Below are 22880 nucleotides of genomic sequence, written 5' to 3'. Positions count from 1 at the left end.
GAGCACTAATACACCAGGTCATCCCCAATATACTGGGCTGGGTGCCACTATGCAAGGATTGACTGCAACATATCAGGGTCAGCTCCAATATACTGGGGTGGGCGCACCAGACAGGGATCAACCTCAACATACTGAGTAGGGTTGCCAATTTTCTGACCCTTGCCCTGAGGCCCCTCCCTCTGTTGCTCACTGTCCCCCACCGTTGCTGATTTGCTAATTTTCACCAGGCTGGGGCAGAGGGTTGGGGTGCAGGAGCGAGAGGGCTCCGGTTGGGGATGCAGGCTCTGGGGTGGGGCTGGGGATGAGGGGTTTGGGGTGCAGGAGGGGACTCCAGGCTGGGGGGGTGGGGCCAAGGGATTTGGAGTGTGGGAGAGGGCTCCAGGTTGGGGCAGGGGGTTGGAATGTGGAAGGGGGTGTGGGCTTCAGGATGGGGCCATAAAGGAGGGGTTCAGGGTGTAGGAGGGGGCTCTGAGCTGGAGCAGAGGGTTGGGGTGCAGGGGGGTGAGGGCTATGGCTGTGGGTGCGGGCTCTGGGGTGGGGCCCGGGATAAGGAGTTTGGAGTGCAGGATGGGGCTCTGGGCTGGGGCTGAGGAGTTCAGAATGTGGGAGGGGGCTCAGGGCTGGAGCGGGGGTTGGGGTGCAGGCTCTGGGAGGGAGTTTGGATGTGGGGGGGGCTCCGGGCTGGGGAATGGGGTTGCGGTGTGGGAGGGGGTGCGGTTCTGGGTGGCACTTACCTCAGGCAGCTCGCGGAAGAGGCTGACATGTCCTGCCAGCTCCCAGGCACAGTTGAGGCCCTGAGCTGCGGGAGCGGTGCCTGTAGACAGGGGAAGTGCATGGAGACCCTGGCTGCCCCTCTGCCCAGGAGCTGGCGGAACATGCCGGCCACTTCTGGGAGCCGCGCAGAGCCAGCTGCTGCGGCAAACTGGACATTTAGCGGCCCGGTCAGCTGTGCTGACTGGAGCTGCCAGGGTCCCTTTTCGACCGGGTGCCTGGCAACCCTAACACTGGGGTGAGCACTGATATACCAGAGTCTGCCTCAATATATCGGGGTAGGCCTCACTATACTGAGGTGAGCCCCAATATACTTGGGTTGGGCCCCACTATACCAGGGTAGACACCCTATACCAGTATGAGCCCCACTATACGTGAGTAAGGTCCTTTATACCAGGGTCATCACCTTGATATCAGGGTACGCACAGATGTGCTGGGATAACTGCATCCACACTAGGAGCAATACAGATCTACCCATCTTGATTTCAAGTCAATATTATAGTGGAGTGATAGCACCACCATACTCAAGGGTGAGCCTTGTTTGCTGTTTACCCTCCTCCACAGAACAGAAAACCCTACCCAAAAATTTCTGCATCAAGCCCCGAGCTTCTATAAGAGCTGCATTATATCTACATCTAGTCTTAATTTAAAGTCTTCAAGTGGCGGAGATGCCACCACATGTTCTTCAGAGCCTCCTAAGAGATCTGCTGCCCTACTGGTGTGCTCTGTAACCTGGTTTGTTACATCAGTGGCTCTGTCTGAATTAGACTGGAAGCTTTTGGGGGCAACTGCCTTGTTTTCCTTTTCGCGCTGGCTGTGCTCACTTCAAGAATGAAATAACTGTCTGGGCTTCATTTGTGATCCCAGGACTGTGCCTTAGCAGGATCGCTGGGCCAAGCGGCTCCTTGCCTATTCCAGATCTCATTGGCCTCTGAAAGGGGAGCAATGCAGAGTTGGACCCTTGTTTCATTCCTGCCACAGCAGATGCTTCCCGTTTACCCTTGCCTTTGCTCAGACTTCTCATCTAAGCACCTTCCTGCTCTTTGTTAACCTTTGTCACTTGGATGTGGGTTTCTCTGACCCAACATGGTCACCATGGGAGCAGAACAGGTTGCTAAGTCTTGCAGTGGAGAGGTTACCTCAGTAACAAGGAGATAAAGCGGTTGTTATGACAATTTGAAGGAAGACTGATCACCATGGCAGTGGCCTTCTGCATGACAGCCCTAACGGCCAGGTGGGGAGGGGGCTCGGTGAAGCAGGACAGCAGCAGGATTTCCCTGGTTGCCCCAGTAATGCAAAGTTAATCTCAAGATCTCAGGATGCAACGTGGGACCCCATTGAGGGCAAAAATGGGAGGGTGTCAGCAGCAGAAAAAGTAAATAAACTTCCTGGTAGTTTGGGAAGTGACTGGAGGAAGCGGGCAGGTGGGTGAGTGAAGCTGATCCCCCATGCTCCATTACCCCGAGGAGAGGAGGAGACCTTCAGTCGCCAGGAAGGGACTCGTTGCTTCTCTTCCGACAAGATGCAGGGTGACAAAATGGATCCCGATGTGACGGACGTCCCTTCACCCCATCCCACCAAGTGAACCCCCAAACCAGAAGGAGGCTGAGTTCCTGGGGGCTGGGGCAAGACAAAGTCCAGGGAAAGAAGGAGAAACAGAAGCAGAATTGCTTTGGTTTTGATTTTGCGTGCTAGAAAAGAGGAAACTAAACAATCAACCTACAACTGAAATAAACCAGCGGGGAAAGTGGAGGATTCACAAGCGCAGCAGGGGGGACCTGTCTTCTCAGCCCAGGACCAGCTGCTTCAGGGGCAAGAGGTGGAATATTTCCGGGGCAAGGAAACAAGTGGTGGTGTGTGTTTTGACTCGGTGCATGACAGATTTGCCAGCAGCCCACCCCTTGCGGACAGCTGCCCCAATGCTGGATCGCAGAACCAGGATGGACAGCTCCAAGAAGGAGAAGGTAACATTTCTAGTTCTGGCTCTTTCTCTTAGCTTTATGGGACGATGAAGGTGCTGCCTGGGTGGATAGTGGATTAACAGCTGATTAATCAGTAGGCCCCATCCTAAGCCAGTGCTGGACTCCTTCGGTGCACCTCTGCAAAAGGCAGCCCTTTCTGGGAACCTCAGCTTCATTTAGTGCCCATCCATCATCCCTTGTTCCACTCGACTCCAAATCCTGCTAACAGGGAAGTTGAAACACAATTTTTCAAGGATGTCTCAATTTCTGGAGACCCAGTTAGTTCCCGGGTCAATTTTGGCCACCCAAAATCTGAGGCATCCAAACTCAGAAGGCGCCTTTGAACGTTCAAGTTTTAATTTCCAGCTTCGCTGGTGAAGCAACTCTTTGTGGGGTGTCCAAACAGACGGCAGGTCTTAGCTGTGCATGCTGCTGTGTTGTGATGAGATTGCACCCAGGATCGCATAGCTTGGCCGTCAGTGTTCTGCTTCACCTGAAAGCCGGTGTGTTCGGTGCCGTCCCCGTGCCAAGAGCGCGGAAGAGGGACGCGCTTGGCAAATGGTGGATGATGTGGTGGAACTGGGTTCTGGGCTCATCTCAGAACGTGGATCTGCTAAAGCTGCCAAAATGGTTATTTTGTGCTGGGGGAAAAGGAAGTGATGTGGAGAGGATGAGCAGAGGGAGGGGTCTAGACATTTGGGGACAGGAGAAGGGTTCCAGCAGCTGGATTGTTGGCATGTCACTGAAGTGTTATACTGGCATTAAGGGGTTAATAATCCACATCTCGGTAGTACCTCATTATCCAAAGGATGGCACTGTATGGGGGCCGTCACTGACACAGAGGGGAGCCCCTCCCTCAGCACTGCACTGGCACCTTGGGGGCAGTGCTGACTCAGGGGGGAGAGCGCCCCCTACTGAACCTCCCCACACTGCTCCCGGTATTACAGTGCCCCTTAGCACCTGATTGGAGCCAGCACTGACTCAGAAGAGAGAGCGCCCCCATGGGTCCCCACACACAACAGTCACTGTAGGCTCAGGTCCTGTGCAAGCAGTCTCGGTTCCTTTTAATCTACAAGATCTGGCAAGATCACAGCTCCTCCAAGGTGTGTCCTATATAAGAGGGGACTTGGTGGTTCTGCAGGTCGGGGGGTTCTGTGCCCAGGATGTTTAGTCCCGGGGAAGCGATGCACAGCTCTGTCGGGAAGGCTTATGGTTCGGATCACCGATTGGGCTGTTTGCCTGCTTCTCAGCTTGGCTGTCTACCGTCCAGCCCTGTTCCAAGCCCCAGTAATGGCTCGTCTCCCACCCCGCCTGTCCGCTGGAGCCCATTATAACCAGCCTGTCTGCGATTACTCCAGGCTTAACAAACAGCTTGGATTTCCACCCAATCCGGGGCTGCCATAGAGTCTAACTTCTCTGGGTAGCAGGAAGGAGAAGTGTCTCACAGGGCTCACTGCGTCCTTGGCCCACTGACCTCATGCCATTGACATCTACAGCGTCCTTCTACCATGTGACCTAGTTAGAGCCTGAGAACTAGAGCAAATAACTACACCCCCCCACACACACACCATGTGCATCCCCCTTGTGTGCTTAGAGATCTCCCTGCGTGGGGGAGCAAGAAGGAAGGAGACAGGAGTCTGTGTCCCCTCGCCCCCAAGCTGCGATGTTGTTTGGGGAAGCAGTGTGCCCATCTCAGGGATTGCAACATCCTGTCTCCCTGCAGTTGGGGGAGTCAATGGCAGTGCATGGAGTGGGCAGGGCCCATGGAGCCCCAGCAATCACCCATCATGTGATCTGTGAAATATTAACTCTGCGGCAGCAGGCACCTAGTGCAGGGAGATCCCAGCTACACAGGGCCCAGAGCCGGGGGGATTCGTGGCTTGGCTCATAGTCTGCGTTCGCCGTGTGCTGGCCTATGCAGGGAGCTGGGCTCTCCCAAATTTCCATCCCTTGCAGCGCCCCCTGCTGGCTGAGAAATGAGTGGTCCATGCCACTTGTGCCGTGCCCCCTGCTGGCCGGGGTATGGGTTGGTCTCTGCCATGGCAGGGGCCTCAGGCATTGGTGGCACCTTGGTCTCTCCTGTTCCCTGCCTGTAGCCCCCAACAGTTTGATCTCCTGAGGACTGAAATGTTTTGGTCTAAGTGAAGGAATTGAGCCCAGCACAGGGGTATTTGGGTGACCGGTAATGCCTGTGCTAGGCAGGGAGTCAGCCTACATCATCTCATGGTCCCTTCTGGCCTTAAACTCTAGGAAACGATGAAAAAGAAGAAAAGCAGCACATTGGGAGCTGACATGTGATACATGTATGAAGGAGAATTACGGGGTTGCCAACGACAGCCGAGACTGAGCTCAGGGATGGCCACAGCTGGAGATGGGGATGCCGGACAGGGTGGGCCAGGGCTTGGGGGTGGTACCCAGTGTTTTCTCTCAGCTGCCTGGTTCTTGCTCACTTGCCCAGGGGTCTCCCTGATTGCCATGTGTGGGGTCAAGAAGGAATCCCCCCTCGGGTCAGATTGGGAGTGAGCTTGTGGGTTTTTTGCCAGCCTCTGTAGCATCTGGGTGCAGGTCACTTGCCAAGGTGTATCTCATTTAATCAGTTTCCTGCTCCTGCATGGGCCTGGAGCACTGGTGCATCTCAGTCCCTCCTTTTCTCTGCCTGTGGCATGGAGTAGTCTCTCTCCTTTCTGCTGCTGGTGGCCTGTGATATGCAGGAGGTCAGACCAGATGACCTAGTGCTCCCATCTGGCCTTAAACTCCATGATGCCTCTCTTTGCCTCAGAGCTCTATTGGTACCCTAGAGAAGTGGTCTCCAAAGTGGGGTGTGCGCACCCCAGCGGGTGCGCACGAGGATCCCAGGGGGTGCGTGGCAGGAGGAGCGCCGCCGGATGACATTCCGCCGTTTTTTTCTTCCGCGGCAGCTCTGCACGCCTGCGGCAGGTCTTCCCCCCTTCTTTCTTTTGTGGCACGTCTGCGGTAGGTCTTCTGCTCTTCTTGCTTCGGCAGCACTGTGGGGGTGTGCGATCCAAAAACTTGGGAGACCCCTGCCCTTAGAGCCTTCCAAGCTACATGTGAACGGAGACAAGGGACCCTCCCTCCTTCCTTACACGTTGCATCAGAGAGATCAGCTGGCAGCTGTCTAGCAACTGCTTGGCCATGGTGGAGCTTCCTCGTTTTGTCCTTTTCCTTTGGACCCCCTCTCTTCAAGATCCATGGGACTGGAACCTAGGTCTGCAGTGCCTAGTGCCTGAAGTTGTCTGGGCAGCTCCACTGATGTCTGGCTAGCTGCGACTCCCGAGCACACCATCTCTTTTGGTCTCTGACCCTGACTCTTGCTTATTGAACCTGGCACTAGCCCTTCCTCTGACCCCAGCCTATGTACTACAGTCCTGAGGCTAACCTTAATGTGTGGACACCACCAGCCCAGCTGTGACTGCTAGGCCAGACTGCCTGCACCCCAGTTCCTTACGCTTTCCTCCAGGAGGTTCTATCCAGAAAGTTCTATTAAAGGGCGCTCAGAAGTCAAGACAGAAAGGTGTACTGTTAGCTCAGGAGACCCAGTATCCCAGGGCTTGGCTCGCTGCTGAGCTGAACACAAGTTCCATCACAGCAAGTGGAGATGGAAAAGCTGTTGCCCTGGGGGAACTAGGCAGGGCTGTGCCCTCCAGTGACCTTTCCCTTTCTGAGTCTCATGTGCTCAGCGAAGTGGGCGATGCTAATAGAGGTGGCAGTACGGGGAGCAGGCTGCCCAGCTGCCAATAACTATCCCACCTTGCTCTGATCAACCACTTTACATCAGTAGATGTCAAAGCCCTTTACAAAGCAGGTCAATATCATCATCCCCGCTTTACAGATGGGGAGACTGAGGCACAAGGAGAGTGGTGACGTGGTCAAGGTCACCCAGCAGGCCAGTAGCAGAGCTGGGAATAGAACCAGGTCTCCTGGGTTCCAGTCCATTGCTCTGTCCACTAGGCCTCATTGCCTCCCATTGTTGCTTCCCAAATCCCCTCTCAAGCCCACATTTGGGGTGCTTCATCCCAGAGACTTTCCTTTAATCATTTTACTTTGGAGGGGCACAGGGCCAGGTTTCCACAGTCTGATTTGTATCCTGAAAAAGGGCCGGAACCAGGAACGGTTCAGAATCACTAACAGCGCCAGAGTCAGTCCTGTGTCTGAAACAGGGCCCGCAAGAGATTGAGCGCTACAGAAACTCTGCCAAGAGTCCTGGCAGCAGAACGTATGTCAGTGATCTGGTGACGGGCTTTGGGCCGACCCCCACCTCCCAAGTCCCAGGACACTGAGCTGGGTGTATTTCAACAGCTCCGGAGTCTTTAGTCTCTTTGGGTTGGAAGAAGCTGTCGGTGCTATCTGCAGCCCTCAGCCTTGAACTTCAGCAGCGGTGCAGCACCAAGAGACACGGGCTCAGCCAGGCTGTTCAGCTTCACAGCAGGCATCTAAAGACACCTTTGGTGCCTGCGGAGAGCAAGAGGATTCCTTCCTGTCCTCAGAGCAAAGCAGACCCAGCCGATCTCTTGGGGGCAGAAGGACCGGAGCAGTGTCAAAGATGAAACTGAGTCAGGAGGACGCCTTGCACCTGGTAAGCTCAGAATCCTGCCCACAGGAACCTCCACCATCTCCCTTATGCTGCGTGATTTTCTGTTCGAGGTAGTGTGGACAAGCAGGCACTTGGTGGGCTGTTCCCTGCCTGTCAGACCATGCTGGGTGGGAGTCATGCCTAGCTCTGGTCATGCTGCTTTGCAGCAGCAGATCACAAAGCTCTTTATAAAGGAGGTCGGTCGCATCACCCCCATTTTACAGATCGGGAAACTGAGGCATGGAGGGGGAGGGATATGCCCAAACAGGTAGCAGCAGAGCAAGGGAGTGGGTTCTACTGCCAGCTTGGGAGTCAGGACTCCCAGCCTTTCTTCCTAACTTTGCTGCTGGCCCATGGTTAGTGTGTTTAACTTCTCTGTTGCCCCTCCCCTGTCAAATGGGGGTGCATTAATTCTCCGTTGGTCACAACGCTGCTGTGCTGAGTGATGTCTGGAAAGGCCTCGGTGGTCCTCAGGTGAAAGACCTGTGACGAAGCGGGACTGTTCTTAATGTTTCCTCTGAATATTGTGGGGGTGCCTCAGTTTCCCCTATGCAGTTCTTAAGTATCTAGGTGGTGGGATAAGAGTGTATGATTGTTGCAGAGCCCTAGAGGGCAGGTATATGCAGGGGTCTGGACACAGAGAATGGCCGACACCCTGTTTCCTGGCAACTGATGGCCTGGACCTTCCCCCCTGCAAGTGGGTTGGAGAACAAAGAAATCAGGTGACCTCCTGGCCCCGGAAATGGACAAAGCCCAGAGGAGGAGGGGCTGGAGAGAGTTTCAGTTTGGGGCTGGCTGGGGACATGGAGTGAAGTGCAGACGTGGTTGTCTGGCTCACTGCCCCCCAAAATGGATCCGGCTGAGGGGTCCTGTTCTCTGCACCTACAAGCTCTGTGTTAGACCATGTTCCTGTCGTCTAATAAACCTTCTGTTTTACTGGCTGGCTGAGAGTCACGTCTGACTGTGAAGTTGGGGTGCAGGATCCTCTGGCTTCCCCAGGAGCCCGCCCTGGCGGACTGGCTGTGGGAAGCGCACGGAGGGGCAGAGGATGCCGAATGCTCTGAGGTCAGACCCAGGAAGGTGGAAGCTGTGTGTCCTGCATACAGTCTGCTCACAGAAAAGAGACTTCCCCAGAGTCCTGACTGGCTTCGTAGGGAGCAGTTCCAGAGCATCTCCCGGGGACTCCTCCTCGCTCCCCTCGTCTCAGGCACGCAGCCCTGCTTGGTCATTTTCAGAGCCCCTTTGAGCCCTGGGGACTCCCAGCAAGGGTCTCAGAGATGGTGCAGTGGGTGCTGGGTTAATCATTCTCCTGCTTTCCCCAGCATGCTGTCTGTGGCAGAGCAGTGCGGGGTGCTCCTGGCAACGCCTCAGGAACCAAAGATCCCAGCTGGCATCGACCTCAGACGAAGAGAAACTAGGGCACTTGAGCCGGCAGTTGCTGAGTGGCGGTGCCTGGGTGGAGGACCCTGGGGGCCTGGTGTCAGTCCCTGTGGTGGGCAGGGATAGCTTGGATGGTGGCTGTTGGGGACCTGGGCTCAGGGCTTGAGATGAGCAGGAGTGAGTTCTGGGGGGCAAGTGCCTGGCTTGCCACGGGCGCTGCAGCCAAGGGCAGCTGAGAGTCCAAGACTGGCATCAGCCAAGGGCAGGCTCAGTCCTGCCCATGGTTGGCAGGGTCTGAAATTGGCAGGTGCCTCCCTAGCAGTGAGTGCTCCTGGGGTCTTGCACTGTGGCTGGGAATGACCCTGGGGGCTTCATGCCTTTCCCCTTTGTTTGGACCCTTGGAGAGCAGCAGCTGTGCGGAAGGCCCAAGGCGGGCAGGGGAGATGGAGAATCCCTGAGGGGCACTGCTCTGCGTGCTTCTCAACCGGAGGGGCTGGGATGACACTCCCCAAACTCGGAGTGCTCGCGATATGGGTGCGGGGTTTCCTGTGCCCATCCATGTGCCTGGCCAGCTTTGCTGGCTGCTGCACCGGGTGGGAAGCAGCATGGCTTAGTGGTTGGGGTATCAGAATGGGACTTCAGAGCCCTAGGTTCAAATCCCGCCTCTGCTACTAGTTGCCTGGGTGACACTGGGCGAGTCATTGCTCACTCTGTGCCTCAGTTTCCCCATTTGTAAGTTTAAACATTGGAACAATTACCCAGGGTGGTGGTGGATTCTCCATCCATGGCTTCACATTCTAGCTGCCACCGCTTAGGGGCTTGGCCTCTCCGCATCCCAGCTCAGCAACGCCCTTTCATGCCATTCACAACATGCCAAAGGCGCGTACGCTCCTAATTGAATGGGGAAGACCTGGCCAAACAGCTTGTCGCTGTGGTTACTGCAGAGCTCCGTCTAGACACCGGCAATGGGCTTGCTTTCCTGGCCGCAGCAAACCAGAAAGCATTAGCTCTGCAGGGCTTAGCTGGCAGCTGTGTGAGCGCTCCCCTGACTGTTAGTCTTGCACAAATCTAGAAAAAAACGTGTCCGAGTTTTGTATCCTTGCACTCAACACCAGTGAGTTGTGGGTACCAGAGAGAACTCCTCAGGCAGCATCGCACCAGCCGTAGGTTGTTTGCAGGGGATCCAAAGGATGGGGAAGTTCATAGAGTCACAGACGCACTGAATTTAAGGGTGGAAGGGATTGGTAGGTCATCAAGCTCCTATATATCATCGCAGGCCGGAGAATTCCACCCAGGGCAGCACGAGAATGGGAATATAGACAGGGAAAGGGGCTCAGATTAGCTCAGCCCAGTGCAAAGCGGGGGTAAAACACAACCAGAAAGACAGCGTTTGTGCCCGCTTTGCTCTTGTTTGAGGGCTCTTCTCATCCTTTAAATCAGTCACGTTTTGCGGTCCTGGAGGTCACAGCCAGGACGTGGCCCCAAGCTCTGAACACACACCAGGAACTTAATTCTTTTAAGTGCCACGTTTCCAAACGGGCCTCCAATATGGCAACCGGCGAGTCTGACCTGGACAGGTCACGATGAACACTGGGCCATTTGGTCTCACAGCTAATTGCAATGGTGCATGTAACATGTGAGTTCAATTACAGAAGTTACAAGGCCAAGCCCATCTCTTCCCTGGGCACGTGCAGGGGATTTTGCTGAGGTCAGACTGAGATGCCCCGTGTGGATGGGCTTTCATAATGATCTGCTGGGGTAGGTATTTTTGGACAGGAAGGAAAGATTATCTTATTTGATGGCTTTCTCCTTCTGCCCGTCACCCTGGTATCTGGGCACCCTCCACATGAAATCAGTAGCCGTAGCGAAGTCCCGTGGTGTCTCTGGCACTCCTCCTTTTCAGAGTCAAAACTCTGTTTTGGTTTTAGATGTTATGAATTTGCTCTTTTGGGTTGGTCGGGATGTGGGCGTTGGAAGAGGGGTCTGTTGGGGTGTGAGGTTGAAAGGGGGAGTCAGTGTTGGTGGTTAAGGGGAGGAGGGGAGGTCAGGGTTGAGGGGTCAGGGTTGTCAGTCCTATGTTGGAAATACCCTTGTAACTGTAGGGTGCCCCCTTGTGTCTTGTGCATCTTATGCTTCTGTGAGACAGCCATTATGGAAATGGACCCAGGGCATTGGATGCAGCTTATTGCTTTTTATGCATCTCATTAAATAACGAGGCAACCTGCACGTTGATTCCACATCACAGCAGCAAGAGCACAGATGGTGTTTTAGCGAGGGCACTAGCCTGGAGCCTAGGCGATGCAGGTACTCTTCCTGCCCTCTTGGACCAGCGGCTCCATCATTTACAGGGGTCTGATTGTTGTTAAGCACTTCCAGCTCCCGGAGACGTCAGTTTGACCTTCAGTGCTCTGTGCCTCAGTTTCCCGATCTCTAGAATGAAGATCGTTAACCCTTCCCTACCCTGTGGGGGGGGGGGTTGCAAGGATAAATTTATTAATGCAAGTGGTGCACCCATACTATATGACAGGGCCAGAGGAAATCTTAGAAATAAATGAAAGCCTAAATGGTTGCGCACCTCCTCAACTTGGAGCAAGGCTCACTAGGTAGAGATTTACCTGGCCGCCATCACTGGAGCATTTCAGTAGCTCACAGTCTTTAGCACATTTATTGTCACACATCCCTGAGAGGTAGGTCAAGGCTGTAATCCCCATTTCACAGATGGGAGCTGAGCGGCAGAGCGACTAAGTGACTTGCCCAAGGTCACACAGGACCTCTGTGGCAGAGCAGAGTCACAGCTCGCGGCATAATGGGAAAAATATTTCGGGCTAATTTCTTTGACCATCAACAAGAAAACTTGCTGAATACATCCTTCCTGGATAGCCACCATCGTGCTCTGCTTCCATCTGTTTCCCAGGCTGGGAAAGATATTATATTACTTTAAGAAGAAAAGCTTTCTTTTCTCCCCGACTCAGCCCAAATACAACAGTACTTTAAATGCCAGTGAGACCTTCAGCTACTGCCATGAACTGAGCATTGGCCTTCGCTGGCAATACAGCAGGAAGCGTGTCTCAGATATTTTGGCTTGACATATAAATTGCAGTTGCTAAAGTGGAGCTGTGGTGTCTGTCCTGCACTCCCTTTTTCAGTGGCTCCTAATTCACCCCAACAATCTGCTTTGGCAGTAATACCTCCCGGACTCAGTCCAAAGAGGAAGGAATGCTCCTGGAAAGTTTGAGCAAAATCAGATCAGACACTTTTGAGTGATGTGAACAGGGGGTGGGGGGAAAAAAGACCAGTTTCCCCTGTGTTCCAGTTGAGGTTTTGTACTCAATTCTCAAGTGACGGGAGCTTGGATCCTCAAATCGGCCTCACATTATAGTCCTCAAAGAGGTCCTGGAAAAAACCGGCTTGGTATTTTGGAAAGGTGTAAAGGCTTGTAAATTGCTCACTGCAACTTGCCATCTAGAGATGGGGAAACTGAGACACAGAGCCGTGAAGGCAAAGCAAGCATGTTCGTGCTCTCTCCCATGCTGCCCCTTGTGTTTGGGAGGAGCTGCCCGTAAACACTCTCCTTCATATCTCTCCTTAACATTCTCCTTTGTCACAACGCCTGCAAAAACTTGACAACGATTTGGCCGCTGGGGTGCTGAGACCACTTCTGTCAGGCTGGCCAGCGTCTCATTGTTTCCTTGTACTCCCACATTGGTCTGCAGCATCTATCTGTTGCATCTTGTCTGACCCTTAGATAGTGTGTTCTCTGGGGCGGGGACCATCTTTTTGCTCTATGTTTGTACAGCGCCTGGCACAACGGGGACCTGGACCATGACTGGGGCGACGACCTATCATCATAATAGATGCATGAAATTAAAAAGCCAAAATTAACCCACAGGGGAAATAAATGCCAAACCTCTTCTGTCCTATCCATAATGACAGGTTTCAGAGTAGCAGCCGTGTTAGTCTGTATTCGCAAAAAGAAAAGGAGTACTTGTGGCACCTTAGAGACTAACAAATTTATTTGAGCATAAGCTTTCGTGAGCTACAGCTCACTTCATCGGATGCATTTGGTGGAAAATACAGAGGGGAGATTGATATACACACACAGAGAACATGAAACAATGGGTTTATCATACACACTGTAAGGAAAGTGATCACTTAAGATAAGCCATCACCAGCAGCAGGCGGGGGAAAGGAGGAAAACCTTTCATGGTGACAAGCAAGGTAGGCTATTTCACAATGCCATCCACAGCCTCAGAAACATCTCTGACATCGTAATCAAAAAGGCTGACAAAGGAGGTGCTGTCGTCATCATGAATAGGTCGGAGTATGAACAAGAGGCTACTAGGCAGCTCTCCAACACCACTTTCTACAAGCTATTACCCTCTGATCCCACCAAAAGAAACTACAGCATTTGCTCAAGAAACTCCCTGAAAAAGCACAAGAACAAATCCGCACAGACACACCCCTAGGACCCCGACCTGGGGTATTCTATCTGCTACCCAAGATCCATAAACCTGGAAATCCTGGATGCCCCATCATCTCAGGCATTGGCACCCTGACAGCAGCATTGTCTAGCTATGTAGACTCCCTCCTTAGGCCCTATGTTACCAGCACACCCAGCTATCTTCGAGACACCACTGACTTCCTGAGGAAACTACAATCCATTGGTGATCTTCCTAAAAACACCATCCTAGCCACTATGGATGTAGAAGCCCTCTACACCGACATTCCACACAAAGATGGGCTACAAGCCGTCAGGAACAGTATCCCCGATAATGTCACGGCAAACCTGGTGGCTGAACTTTGTGACTTTGTCCTCACCCAAAACTATTTCACATTTGGGGACAATGTATACCTTCAAATCAGCAGCACTGCGATGGGTACCCGCCTGGCCCCACAGTATGCCAACATTTTTATGGCTGACTTAGAACAACGCTTCCTCAGCTCTCTTCTCCTAATGCCCCTACTCTACTTGCGCTACATTGATGACATCTTCATCATCTGGACCCATGGAAAAGAAGCCCTTGAGGAATTCCATCATGATTTCAACAATTTCCATCCCACCATCAACCTCAGCCTGGACCAGTCCACACAAGAGATCCACTTCCTGGACACTACGGTGCTAATAAGCGATGGTCACATAAACACCACCCTATATCGGAAACCTACTGACCGCTATTCCTACCTACATGCCTCTAGCTTTCATCCAGATCATACCACTCGATCCATTGTCTACAGCCAAGCTCTACGATATAACTGCATTTGCTCCAACCCCTCAGACAGAGACAAACACCTACAAGATCTCTATCATGCATTCCTACAACTACAATACCCATCTGGGGAAGTGAAGAAACAGATTGACAGAGCCAGAAGAGTACCCAGAAGTCACCTACCACAGGACAGGCCCAACAAAGAAAATAACAGAACGCCACTAGCCATCACCTTCAGCCCCCAACTAAAACCTCTCCAAAGCATCATCAAGGATCTACAACCTATCCTGAAGGATGACCCATCACTCTCACAGATCTTGGGAGACAGGCCAGTCCTTGCTTACAGACAGCCCCCCAATCTGAAGCAAATACTCACCAGCAACCACACACCACACAACAGAACCACTAACCCAGGAACCTATCCTTGCAACAAAGCCCGTTGCCAACTCTCTCCACATATCTATTCAGGGGATACCATCATAGGACCTAATCACATCAGCCACACTATCAGAGGCTCGTTCACCTGCGCATCTACCAATGTGATATATGCCATCATGTGCCAGCAATGCCCCTCTGCCATGTACATTGGTCAAACTGGACAGTCTCTTTGTAAAAGAACAAATGGACACAAATCATACGTCAAGAATTATAACATTCAAAAACCAGTTGGAGAACACTTCAATCTCTCCGGTTACTCGATTACAGACCTACGAGTGGCTATACTTCAACAAAAAAACTTCAAAAACAGACTCCAGCGAGAGACTGTGGAATTGGAATTAATTTGCAAACTGGATACAATTAATTTAGGCTTGAATAGAGACTTGGAATGGATGAGTCATTACACAAAGTAAAACTATTTCCCCATGTTATTTCTCCCCCCCACCCCACCCCCCACTGTTCCTCAGATATGCTTGTTAACTCCTGGAAATAGCCAACCTTGCTTGTCACCATGAAAGGTTTTCCTCCTCCCCCCTCCCCCCGCAGCTGGTGATGGCTTATCTTAAGTGATCACTCTCCTTACAGTGTGTATGATAAACCCATTGTTTCATGTTCTCTGTGTGTGTATATAAATCTCCCCTCTGTATTTTCCACCAAATGCATCTGATGAAGTGAGCTGTAGCTCACGAAAGCTTATGCTCAAATAAATTTGTTAGTCTCTAAGGTGCCACAAGTACTCCTTTTCTTTTTGTCCTATCCAGCTTCTCCTCCTGCCCTCATCCCCAACTCTGTGTTTATATCAGAGAGGGCAGGGTGGAGGGGTCCACCTGGCACTCGGAGCGGAAAGTGGTCATCAGCAGAGGTTTGGGGTACTGGTGATTATTAGTCTTAGCCAGACATAGATGGCAGACCACTGTGTGGGCCAACACCGGGAACCTCCAGAGCTCAAAGCGGGATGATCTCTACAGCTTGAGCTGAAGAGCCAGGCTAGATCTAAGTGACTTGAAAGAAGCAGTGAAACAGTAGAACAGGGAGGAGTGGGGAGAGTGACTGGTAGTCGAGACCCAAAGGGGAAGGGGCAGGTGGGACGGGGAGAAGAGGATGGTGTCATGGGCCCACCTAAGAGGAGAAAGTTGGGGAAAGGGAGAAAAAAGGGGGCCATGTCCTATAATCACAGATGAACCCATGGCGGAGCTGCTGGCTGAGGAAAATGGGGATTACCCCAGGGCCTGCCACAGACAGAGGGTCGGGGGTAGTGTGTAACGAGGGATCTGTGGGGTTCTGGCTGACAGATCAGAGCACTGGGATGCTGTGGCATGCTCCTTCCAGAAATGGGATCCGAATCTCATCCTGTGTCTTCTCCTTCCTGCAGAGGGTGCAGCGAGAGGTGATGGCCCTGCCTGACCACTGGGATTAAATTCCCCACTTCTCGCCCCTCTTGAGGCTCTGGAGTGTCCTTGGTGGGGCCCACTCAGTGCAAATGCCAGGCCCAGGAGTTCGCAAGCCATTCACTATGCACAGTGGAAAGTGGAGAGGAGGGGCTCTTTGCGTGAACTCTTGGGAGCAGGCGAGGTAGGGAGGCTACCAAACGGCAGGGCATTGCAAACACAAGGGTGATGCAAGGCTTCTATATTTAGGAACTGGCATGAGCCTGTCCTAAATATAGCACGAAATATGGGGCGCTGGCCTCCCTGCAGACCGCTGGCAGTCCCTCAAGTTATGAAAGAACCGCTCCATTTAGATTAGATGTGGAAGAGCGCCCAAGGTCCCATCCAGTACCGCCCTGGGGGACCAGTGCAAAGTCCTTCCCTAGGGGACTTGTATAATGTTTTCTCCAGGCTCAGTTTAAATGCCCCAAGGGTTATGCTCCAGCCGTTTCCCTTTGGGAAGCAATGGTGATCGTCTCGCTGTGGTGATGTTTTCATAGTGCATCGGAACTGGGAACTGTCCTCTGAGCTCTAGGAGGGTGTGCACAGTGTTCTCTATTCCATGGTGTGTATCTGGCCCTCACTGGGCGTATGTGGTTCCTTCACAGTATTTATGGCTGTGTTCTACCCATTAAAATAGCCTCAAAACCCATTGGACCCACTGTCTGATTGATTTGCTTTATGGTCCATTTTCATTTCACATCGAAGCATATTTGGTCTACGGTAAATATAGCAGGATGCAGATGAGATGTGCCATTGTTTGTACGTGTGTCCGGGAACAAACAAAATGGTTACGATGAAATTGAGATTGGAAATACATAGCCATCATTCCAGATGGAAAAGAAACCATTAAAAGGAATTTATAAATTAATAACCCAGACACCAGGAAATTCAAAGTGACATCAAACAAAGAGAAAGTGGGACATGGCGGGTTAAGGAAACTGCAGATGAGTTTAAAATCCCCTCCCATCCCCTCTCCAAATCATGAGACGACTCTACAACATCAAATGGACCTGATTCTGCTCTCACCGGCAGGTGCAAATCTGGAGTAACTTCGCTGAAAGCAGGGGAGTGATCCTGGCACAAAATCAGGCCCTGTATCTTTTACACTTACCAGATTGTCCCACACGAAATATTGATGCCATCCGATGAAGTGAGCTGTAGCTCACGAAAGCTTATGCTCAGATAAATTTGTTAGTCTCTAAGGTGCCACAAGTACTCCTTTTCTTTTTTGCGAATACAGACTAACACGGCAGCTACTCTGAAAGCTGTCATTATGGGGGAGGAGAGGGACTCATTCCATCACTTGGGGGATTTTATTCCCAAGGAGAATAGGACACCCTGGAAGGGAAAGAGAGGTTGAGCGGCGGAGAGTCATGCTCCAAGTGGGAGCTTGACTTCCCGGAGAGGTGACCTCTGCTCCGGCTGCTGCCCCACAGCAGAGGCGTGGGTGCATGGAACAGATACACAATTGGTTGAAGCCTGTGTGAAGTGACTGGCAGCAGATTGCTGGCTAAACTCTGACACATCATTGTTTTCTGTGCAAACAGCGAGTCAAGATCAGTGGTGATGGTCCTTACAGCTCAGTGACCGTACTCTGAGGACAAGCCAGAAGATCTGGGGTCCTCTTTGTCTAAGGTCACTGTTGCTTACTTTGGGACAGGACCTCTGGGAAATACATTTCAGCCAGAGAGACTGGTGCCAATTCCAACATTACAAAAGACAGATTAGACCAGTGGCTGCAGTTCTGAGCTGTTGGCAAGGGTGGATGTTAACATATGCTGCATCACATGCTGGGAAGTAAACAGGGTGTTTTAAGGCTGCGGAATTACCATGTCCAGCCTGGCAGGCTATAGCAAAGCAGACATTAAGCATAAACTTTAATTGGCTGTATTTGTAATACGTTTACGGTAATGGGGTTTAAAAGTCGCTTTTGAAGCAGCTTAGCTTTGATAGAGGGAAATAACCTTTAACGAAGTTGCCCAGACAGATGACAGTTTTGTAATTTTTTACTGTGGTCATGAGGTCTCCTGGGCCTTGAGAAAGCATAAGCATGAGATGTGTGACCGAGTGAAGAATAATGGATCATGAGTTATGACCAGGAAAGTGGCCAGACCCTAATGGTCAAGAAGCCATTGAGGAGCTTGGATTGTTGACTCAAGGGGGCTTGAGACAGTTTTGGTGGAGGTGTCAGCTCCTGTTATTTCCTTATCGCTTGCTTGGGATAAACACGTGGACTTGTGGACGGGACACAGAAGCAATCCCCTAGGAAGGAGGGCCCCCAAGAATGGACAAAAGGTCAGCCTGGCCTCACTTTATCAGGACTGGACAATGCAGTTGAGGTGCAAAACCTGTGATCACCTAATTTGCCCAGAAGATCTCTGGGGAAGTCCTTTGGGGTGTGACCAGCTTGAATCTCAACCTTAAAAGACCAGATAAGCAAGGAAGAAGTGCGCTCCTCTCCAGATCCCCATAACGACAACCAAACAGCTGACACTCCTGCTTTCCCTGGGCTGGTCTCATGGAAAGTGAAGCGCAGGACACCACAGACCAGCCAGTTGACCAGAGATTGATACCTGCTCACATGATTGTACCTGAGCCAGAAGACATTGCCTGCTTCCCTACGCTGCAGTTCCTCATTGGCTCTCGGAAGCTCAACAGATCAAGCAAGACAAAGAGCAGATCCTTTTTCTTTTCCCCAGTGACTTTTCCTCTTTTTGTTTCCTTCACAGAATTCCTGATACCTGTTCAGGAACGCCTGCATTAGACACTTGTTCTGTGTGTGTGTGTGTGTCCATAGTACAAAATTAACCTATGTTAATGCAAATCTTATCACAGATCACTGAAGGCCATCTTGGGTTTGTAAAAATTCTAGTTTTAGCCCATTCTTTCCACAAGGGAAAAGATACAGATTGAAAAAGTCAGCCATTCAATTACTGGTATGATATAGTTTTGTAATTTAATGATTAACTGGGCTCATGCAACGATTTGAATCCATTGTTGGTCTCAACTTGTTTTTATTGTTAGTTAACCAATTTTAATTTGTACTATTGTTAACTCCTTGATTAATTAATCTGATTTTCGTTCTAACCTCAGTCTGATTCTCATATTGTTTAGCACTTTAGGGAAGTATAATTAACTAATGAGCTTTATAGTAATTTAGGCTCTTAAATAAAAGCCATAAAACCACATTGAGTTGATTTTCTCTAATCAAAAAGCTATGAGGTCAAAAGAAACTTAGTTAAGGGGATTTTAATTAAACATTAACAAATAATTTAACTGAGGCCCTGAAAACCTTATTATTACTACAGTTGACAGCACATGAACCTAAAGCTTGGACAGTGTGAAACCCATAACTACCCACCTCCTTCTCCCACGGTTGCTCTGTCACACTACCCAAATCACACCCAGGCAGGAGTGGCTGGGTTGAGCTGTTATCATGGTTTTCTGGTTAGTTTCTTGATCTCTACTCTGATCACTTTGGATGCTGTCATAAATATAAAGGGAAGGGTAAACACCTTTAAAATCCCTCCTGGCCAGAGGAAAAACCCTTTCACCTGTAAAGGGTTAAGAAGCTAGGATAACCTCGCTGGCACCTGACCACAATGACCAATGAGGAGACAAGGTACTTTCAAAGCTGGAGAGGGGGAGAAACAAAGGGTCTGTGTCTGTCTGAGTGATGCTTTTGCCGGGAACAGAACAGGAATGGAGTCTTAGAACTTAGTAAGTAATCTAGCTAGAGATGCGTTAGATTCTGTTTTCTTTAAATGGCTGAGAAAATAAGCTGTGCTGAATGGAATGGATATTCCTGTTTTTGTGTCTTTTTGTAACTTAAGGTTTTGCCTAGAGGGATTCTCTATGTTTTGAATCTAATTACCCTGTAAGGTATTTACCATCCTGATTGTACATTCTTTTTACTTTTTCTTCTATTAAAATTCTTCTTTTAAGAAACTGAATGTTTTTTTCATTGTTCTTAAGATCCAAGGGTTTGGGTCTGTGGTCACCTATGCAAATTGATGAGGATTTTTATCAAACCTTCCCCAGAAAAAAGAGGGGTAAGATTTGGGAGGATTTTGGGGGGAAAGACGTTTCCAAACAAACTCTTTCCCAGTCACCGGTGTTAGACGTTTGGTGGTGGCAGTGAAAGCCCAAGGGCAAAAGGTAAAATAGTTTGCACCTTGGGGAAGTTTTAACCTAAGCTGGTAAAAGTAAGCTTAGGAGGTTTTCATGCAGGTCCCCACATCTGTATCCTAGCGTTCAGAGTGCGGAAGGAACCTTGCCAAATGCCCATGCTGCATTCTAGGCTTTCCCTTTCTCCTGGGCGGCCAGAAGACCTCTTGGATTCTGCACTGCCTCTACGAGCTCCCTGCGCAAGGGACCCTGATGCACCGAGCCTGTTCTTTCTGCACAGGCTAGGTGTAAGTGAATGAGGTCTTGGGCCTTAGATCCCCTGCTCCTCTTCCTTCCCGGGCACAAACTCGCCTGGGTCCCTCCCCGCTTACTTGCATCTCTGCTGCCCTAGGTGGAGCAGATCCTGTCTGAGTTCCGGCTGCAAGAGGAGGATCTGAAGAAGGTGATGCGTCGGATGCAAAAGGAAATGGATCGGGGGTTGAAACTGGATACACATGAGGAAGCCTCTGTGAAAATGCTGCCCACTTACGTACGCTCCACGCCTGAAGGCTCAGGTAACACATTATCCTACAGGGCATGGACGCCCATGAGGAAATGAGAGTGCAGAATTTCCCACCCCCTACACCTATCACTGGTCCCATGGGTACACAGAGACAGGAACCCACCCAGCCTGGGATAAGAATTTGGTCACCATCCCTCCACTCCTCTCCTCCGAGGGCGTGCTGCTCGCAGCTTGGGGGAGGGATCAATCAGTGGTGGCAGATGCCAGAACAAGGAGTAATGGTCTCAAGTTGCAGTGGGGGAGGTCTGGGTTGGATATTAGGAAACACTATTTCACTAGGAGAGTGGTGAAGCACTGGATTGGATTACCTAGGGAGGTGGTGGAATCCCTATCCTTGGAAAGAAAAGGAGTACTTTCGGCACCTTAAAGACTAACAAATTTATTTGAGCATAAGCTTTCGTGAGCTACAGCTCAATTCATCGGATGCAGGTCTTTCTCCATTTGCTTTCTAAGCAAGTCTTCCAAGTTATTAACTGCCTTCCTCTGCAGGGGTTCAGGCGGTGAACATGACAAGTCAGGAATAGAGCTGGTCAGAAAATGGGATTTTTTTCTCCATGAAAAATGTTGACCTTTTGTTGAAAAAACAAACATTTGAGGCCAAAAGCCAGAAAATGTTTGGTCAAAACACCCTAAAATTTCAGTCAAAAACCAAACTGTTTGTGACAGAAATATTTTTGATTTTTAGCCATGGTTTTTCCGGTTTTGGTTTTTGGCAAAAGGTTGAAATTTTCCACAGGGAGGGAACAGTTTGGGTTTTGGACTGAAAATTTTCTGTCCTTTTGATGGAAAAAATAAAAACATCTCCCCCCTCTCCCCAAAAAACAGATTGAATCAAATCCCCAATTTTCCAACAGAAAAAAAGTTTTGGGGGGAATTTTTCAACCCTGAATTCTACTGTTAATTTTCGTAGCGCCTAGGAACCCAGTCGTGGGCCAGGGCCCATTGCACTAGGAATAGTACAAACACAAGACAACAGCTAAGTAACTCTTGAACTGTTAAGATTCATCCTGATGTTGCAGAGGTCGGGGACTTCCTGTCGTTGGATCTCGGCGGCACCAACTTCCGCGTGATGCTGGTGAAAGTGGGTGAAGGGGAAGAAAGGCAGTGGAGCGTGACGACAAAGCATCAGATGTATTCCATCCCAGAGGATGCCATGACAGGAACAGCCGAAATGGTGAGCGAGAGCTTGGCCAAAAGAGCCGTGAAAACAAGATGCTGGCAGGCATCCCCTAGACAAACTCTCCAAACCGAAGGTGGGTAGGTGGCAGCTGGGGTGGGAAATGAAAAGGCAACTGGACTGGAGCAATACTAGAGGTGCTGAAGAATAAACTAAGTTGTCTGATTGATTTTCTAGATCTGTCCAACTCCAACAGGCCATCGGAGGTCTCCTTCAGAGGGGCAGAAAGGATGGGGAAGGGTCCACTTTCTATGGGATATTAAGAGTAACACAGAGAGTAAAACATGGATATATCCTTACTTTACCAGAAAGGAACCATGCAGGAAGTCGCTGTAGCAGGGCTTCTGATATTCTGTGCTTAGTGTGGTAAATATCGCTGAACAAATGATTGATTTTTTTTTGGTTCGGTGGCTAAATTGAAAAATCTTGGGGGGAAATTGACCCGAAACAGAAATTTTTCTGTTTTTCTCACTGAAAAGCCTCCAAAAATTTAATTTTACATTCAGCAAAATGTTTCGTTCACTCCAAAACAATTTTTTTATTATTTCATTTTTTGTGTCATTTCGTTTTCAAGTCGTCTTATCCTTTTTTGAAATCTAACTAAGTTTAAAAGAAACTTTGTTTAGAAAGGAAAAGTGGAAATGTTTCATTTCAAAAACGTCAAAACAAAATGGTTTGACTTTACTGAATGTTTTGTTTTGTTTTGTTTTCATTTTTGTGCCAGAACTCTTTGCCAAATTTGGCCTGAATTTGTGAATAGTTTCAGTTGGCCTAAAACTGCATTTTTTGGTAATCAGCTGTTCTTCTGAAAATTTTGCCCAGCTGCAGTGGTAAGGCAAGGGAACATGGTAATTGGCCATCCTTTAGGGAGCCTGTGTGAAGCCATAAGTCAGTTATACAGCCCACGCTAAAGGAAAGCCAATACAACCTTTATACTCCCGCACCTCAGCATGAGTTCTCTTTGTGTCACAAAGTTTGGAGAACCTGTCCTAGTTGATTTTTAATTGTTTATCCTTCATGAAAGCTAAAGAGACAAGCCTCTGAGGACAGACCAGGTTTAGCTAACATTAGCCATACAAAAAATGAAGTAGGGTCTTGAAGAGATCAAAAGACCGCAGTGACTTTAGGATTTAAGACTAGACAGAACATGGGTAGCCTAGCAGATTCATATTGATTTTTTCTGATATAATTTGTAGGGCTGGACAAAAATTTTCTGTTGAAACTGTTTTTGGATG

The 22880-nt window shown here is 50.1% G+C and overlaps 1 protein-coding gene across 2 annotated transcripts in view; it reads left to right on the top strand.

Moving 5' to 3' along the window:
• Positions 1–22880, top strand: part of GCK (glucokinase) — a 41270-nt gene that overhangs the window by 482 nt on the left and 17908 nt on the right. The window contains exons 1-3 of one of the 2 annotated variants that reach the window (XM_043502959.1): positions 1781–2735; positions 20298–20460; positions 21488–21642. In XM_043502959.1, the coding sequence (XP_043358894.1) occupies positions 2646–2735; positions 20298–20460; positions 21488–21642 (408 nt within the window). In that variant the 5' untranslated portion in view covers positions 1781–2645. Of the gene's footprint in view, positions 1–1780; positions 2736–20297; positions 20461–21487; positions 21643–22880 lie in introns of those variants that run through there. The other variant, XM_038384751.2, reaches the window with a different exon arrangement.

Source organism: Dermochelys coriacea, chromosome 26, assembly GCF_009764565.3.
Source record: "Dermochelys coriacea isolate rDerCor1 chromosome 26, rDerCor1.pri.v4, whole genome shotgun sequence".
NCBI classification, from domain to species: domain Eukaryota; kingdom Metazoa; phylum Chordata; order Testudines; family Dermochelyidae; genus Dermochelys; species Dermochelys coriacea.
Note: the sequence above shows the minus strand (reverse complement) of the source record. Positions and strands in the feature narration are given on the sequence as shown.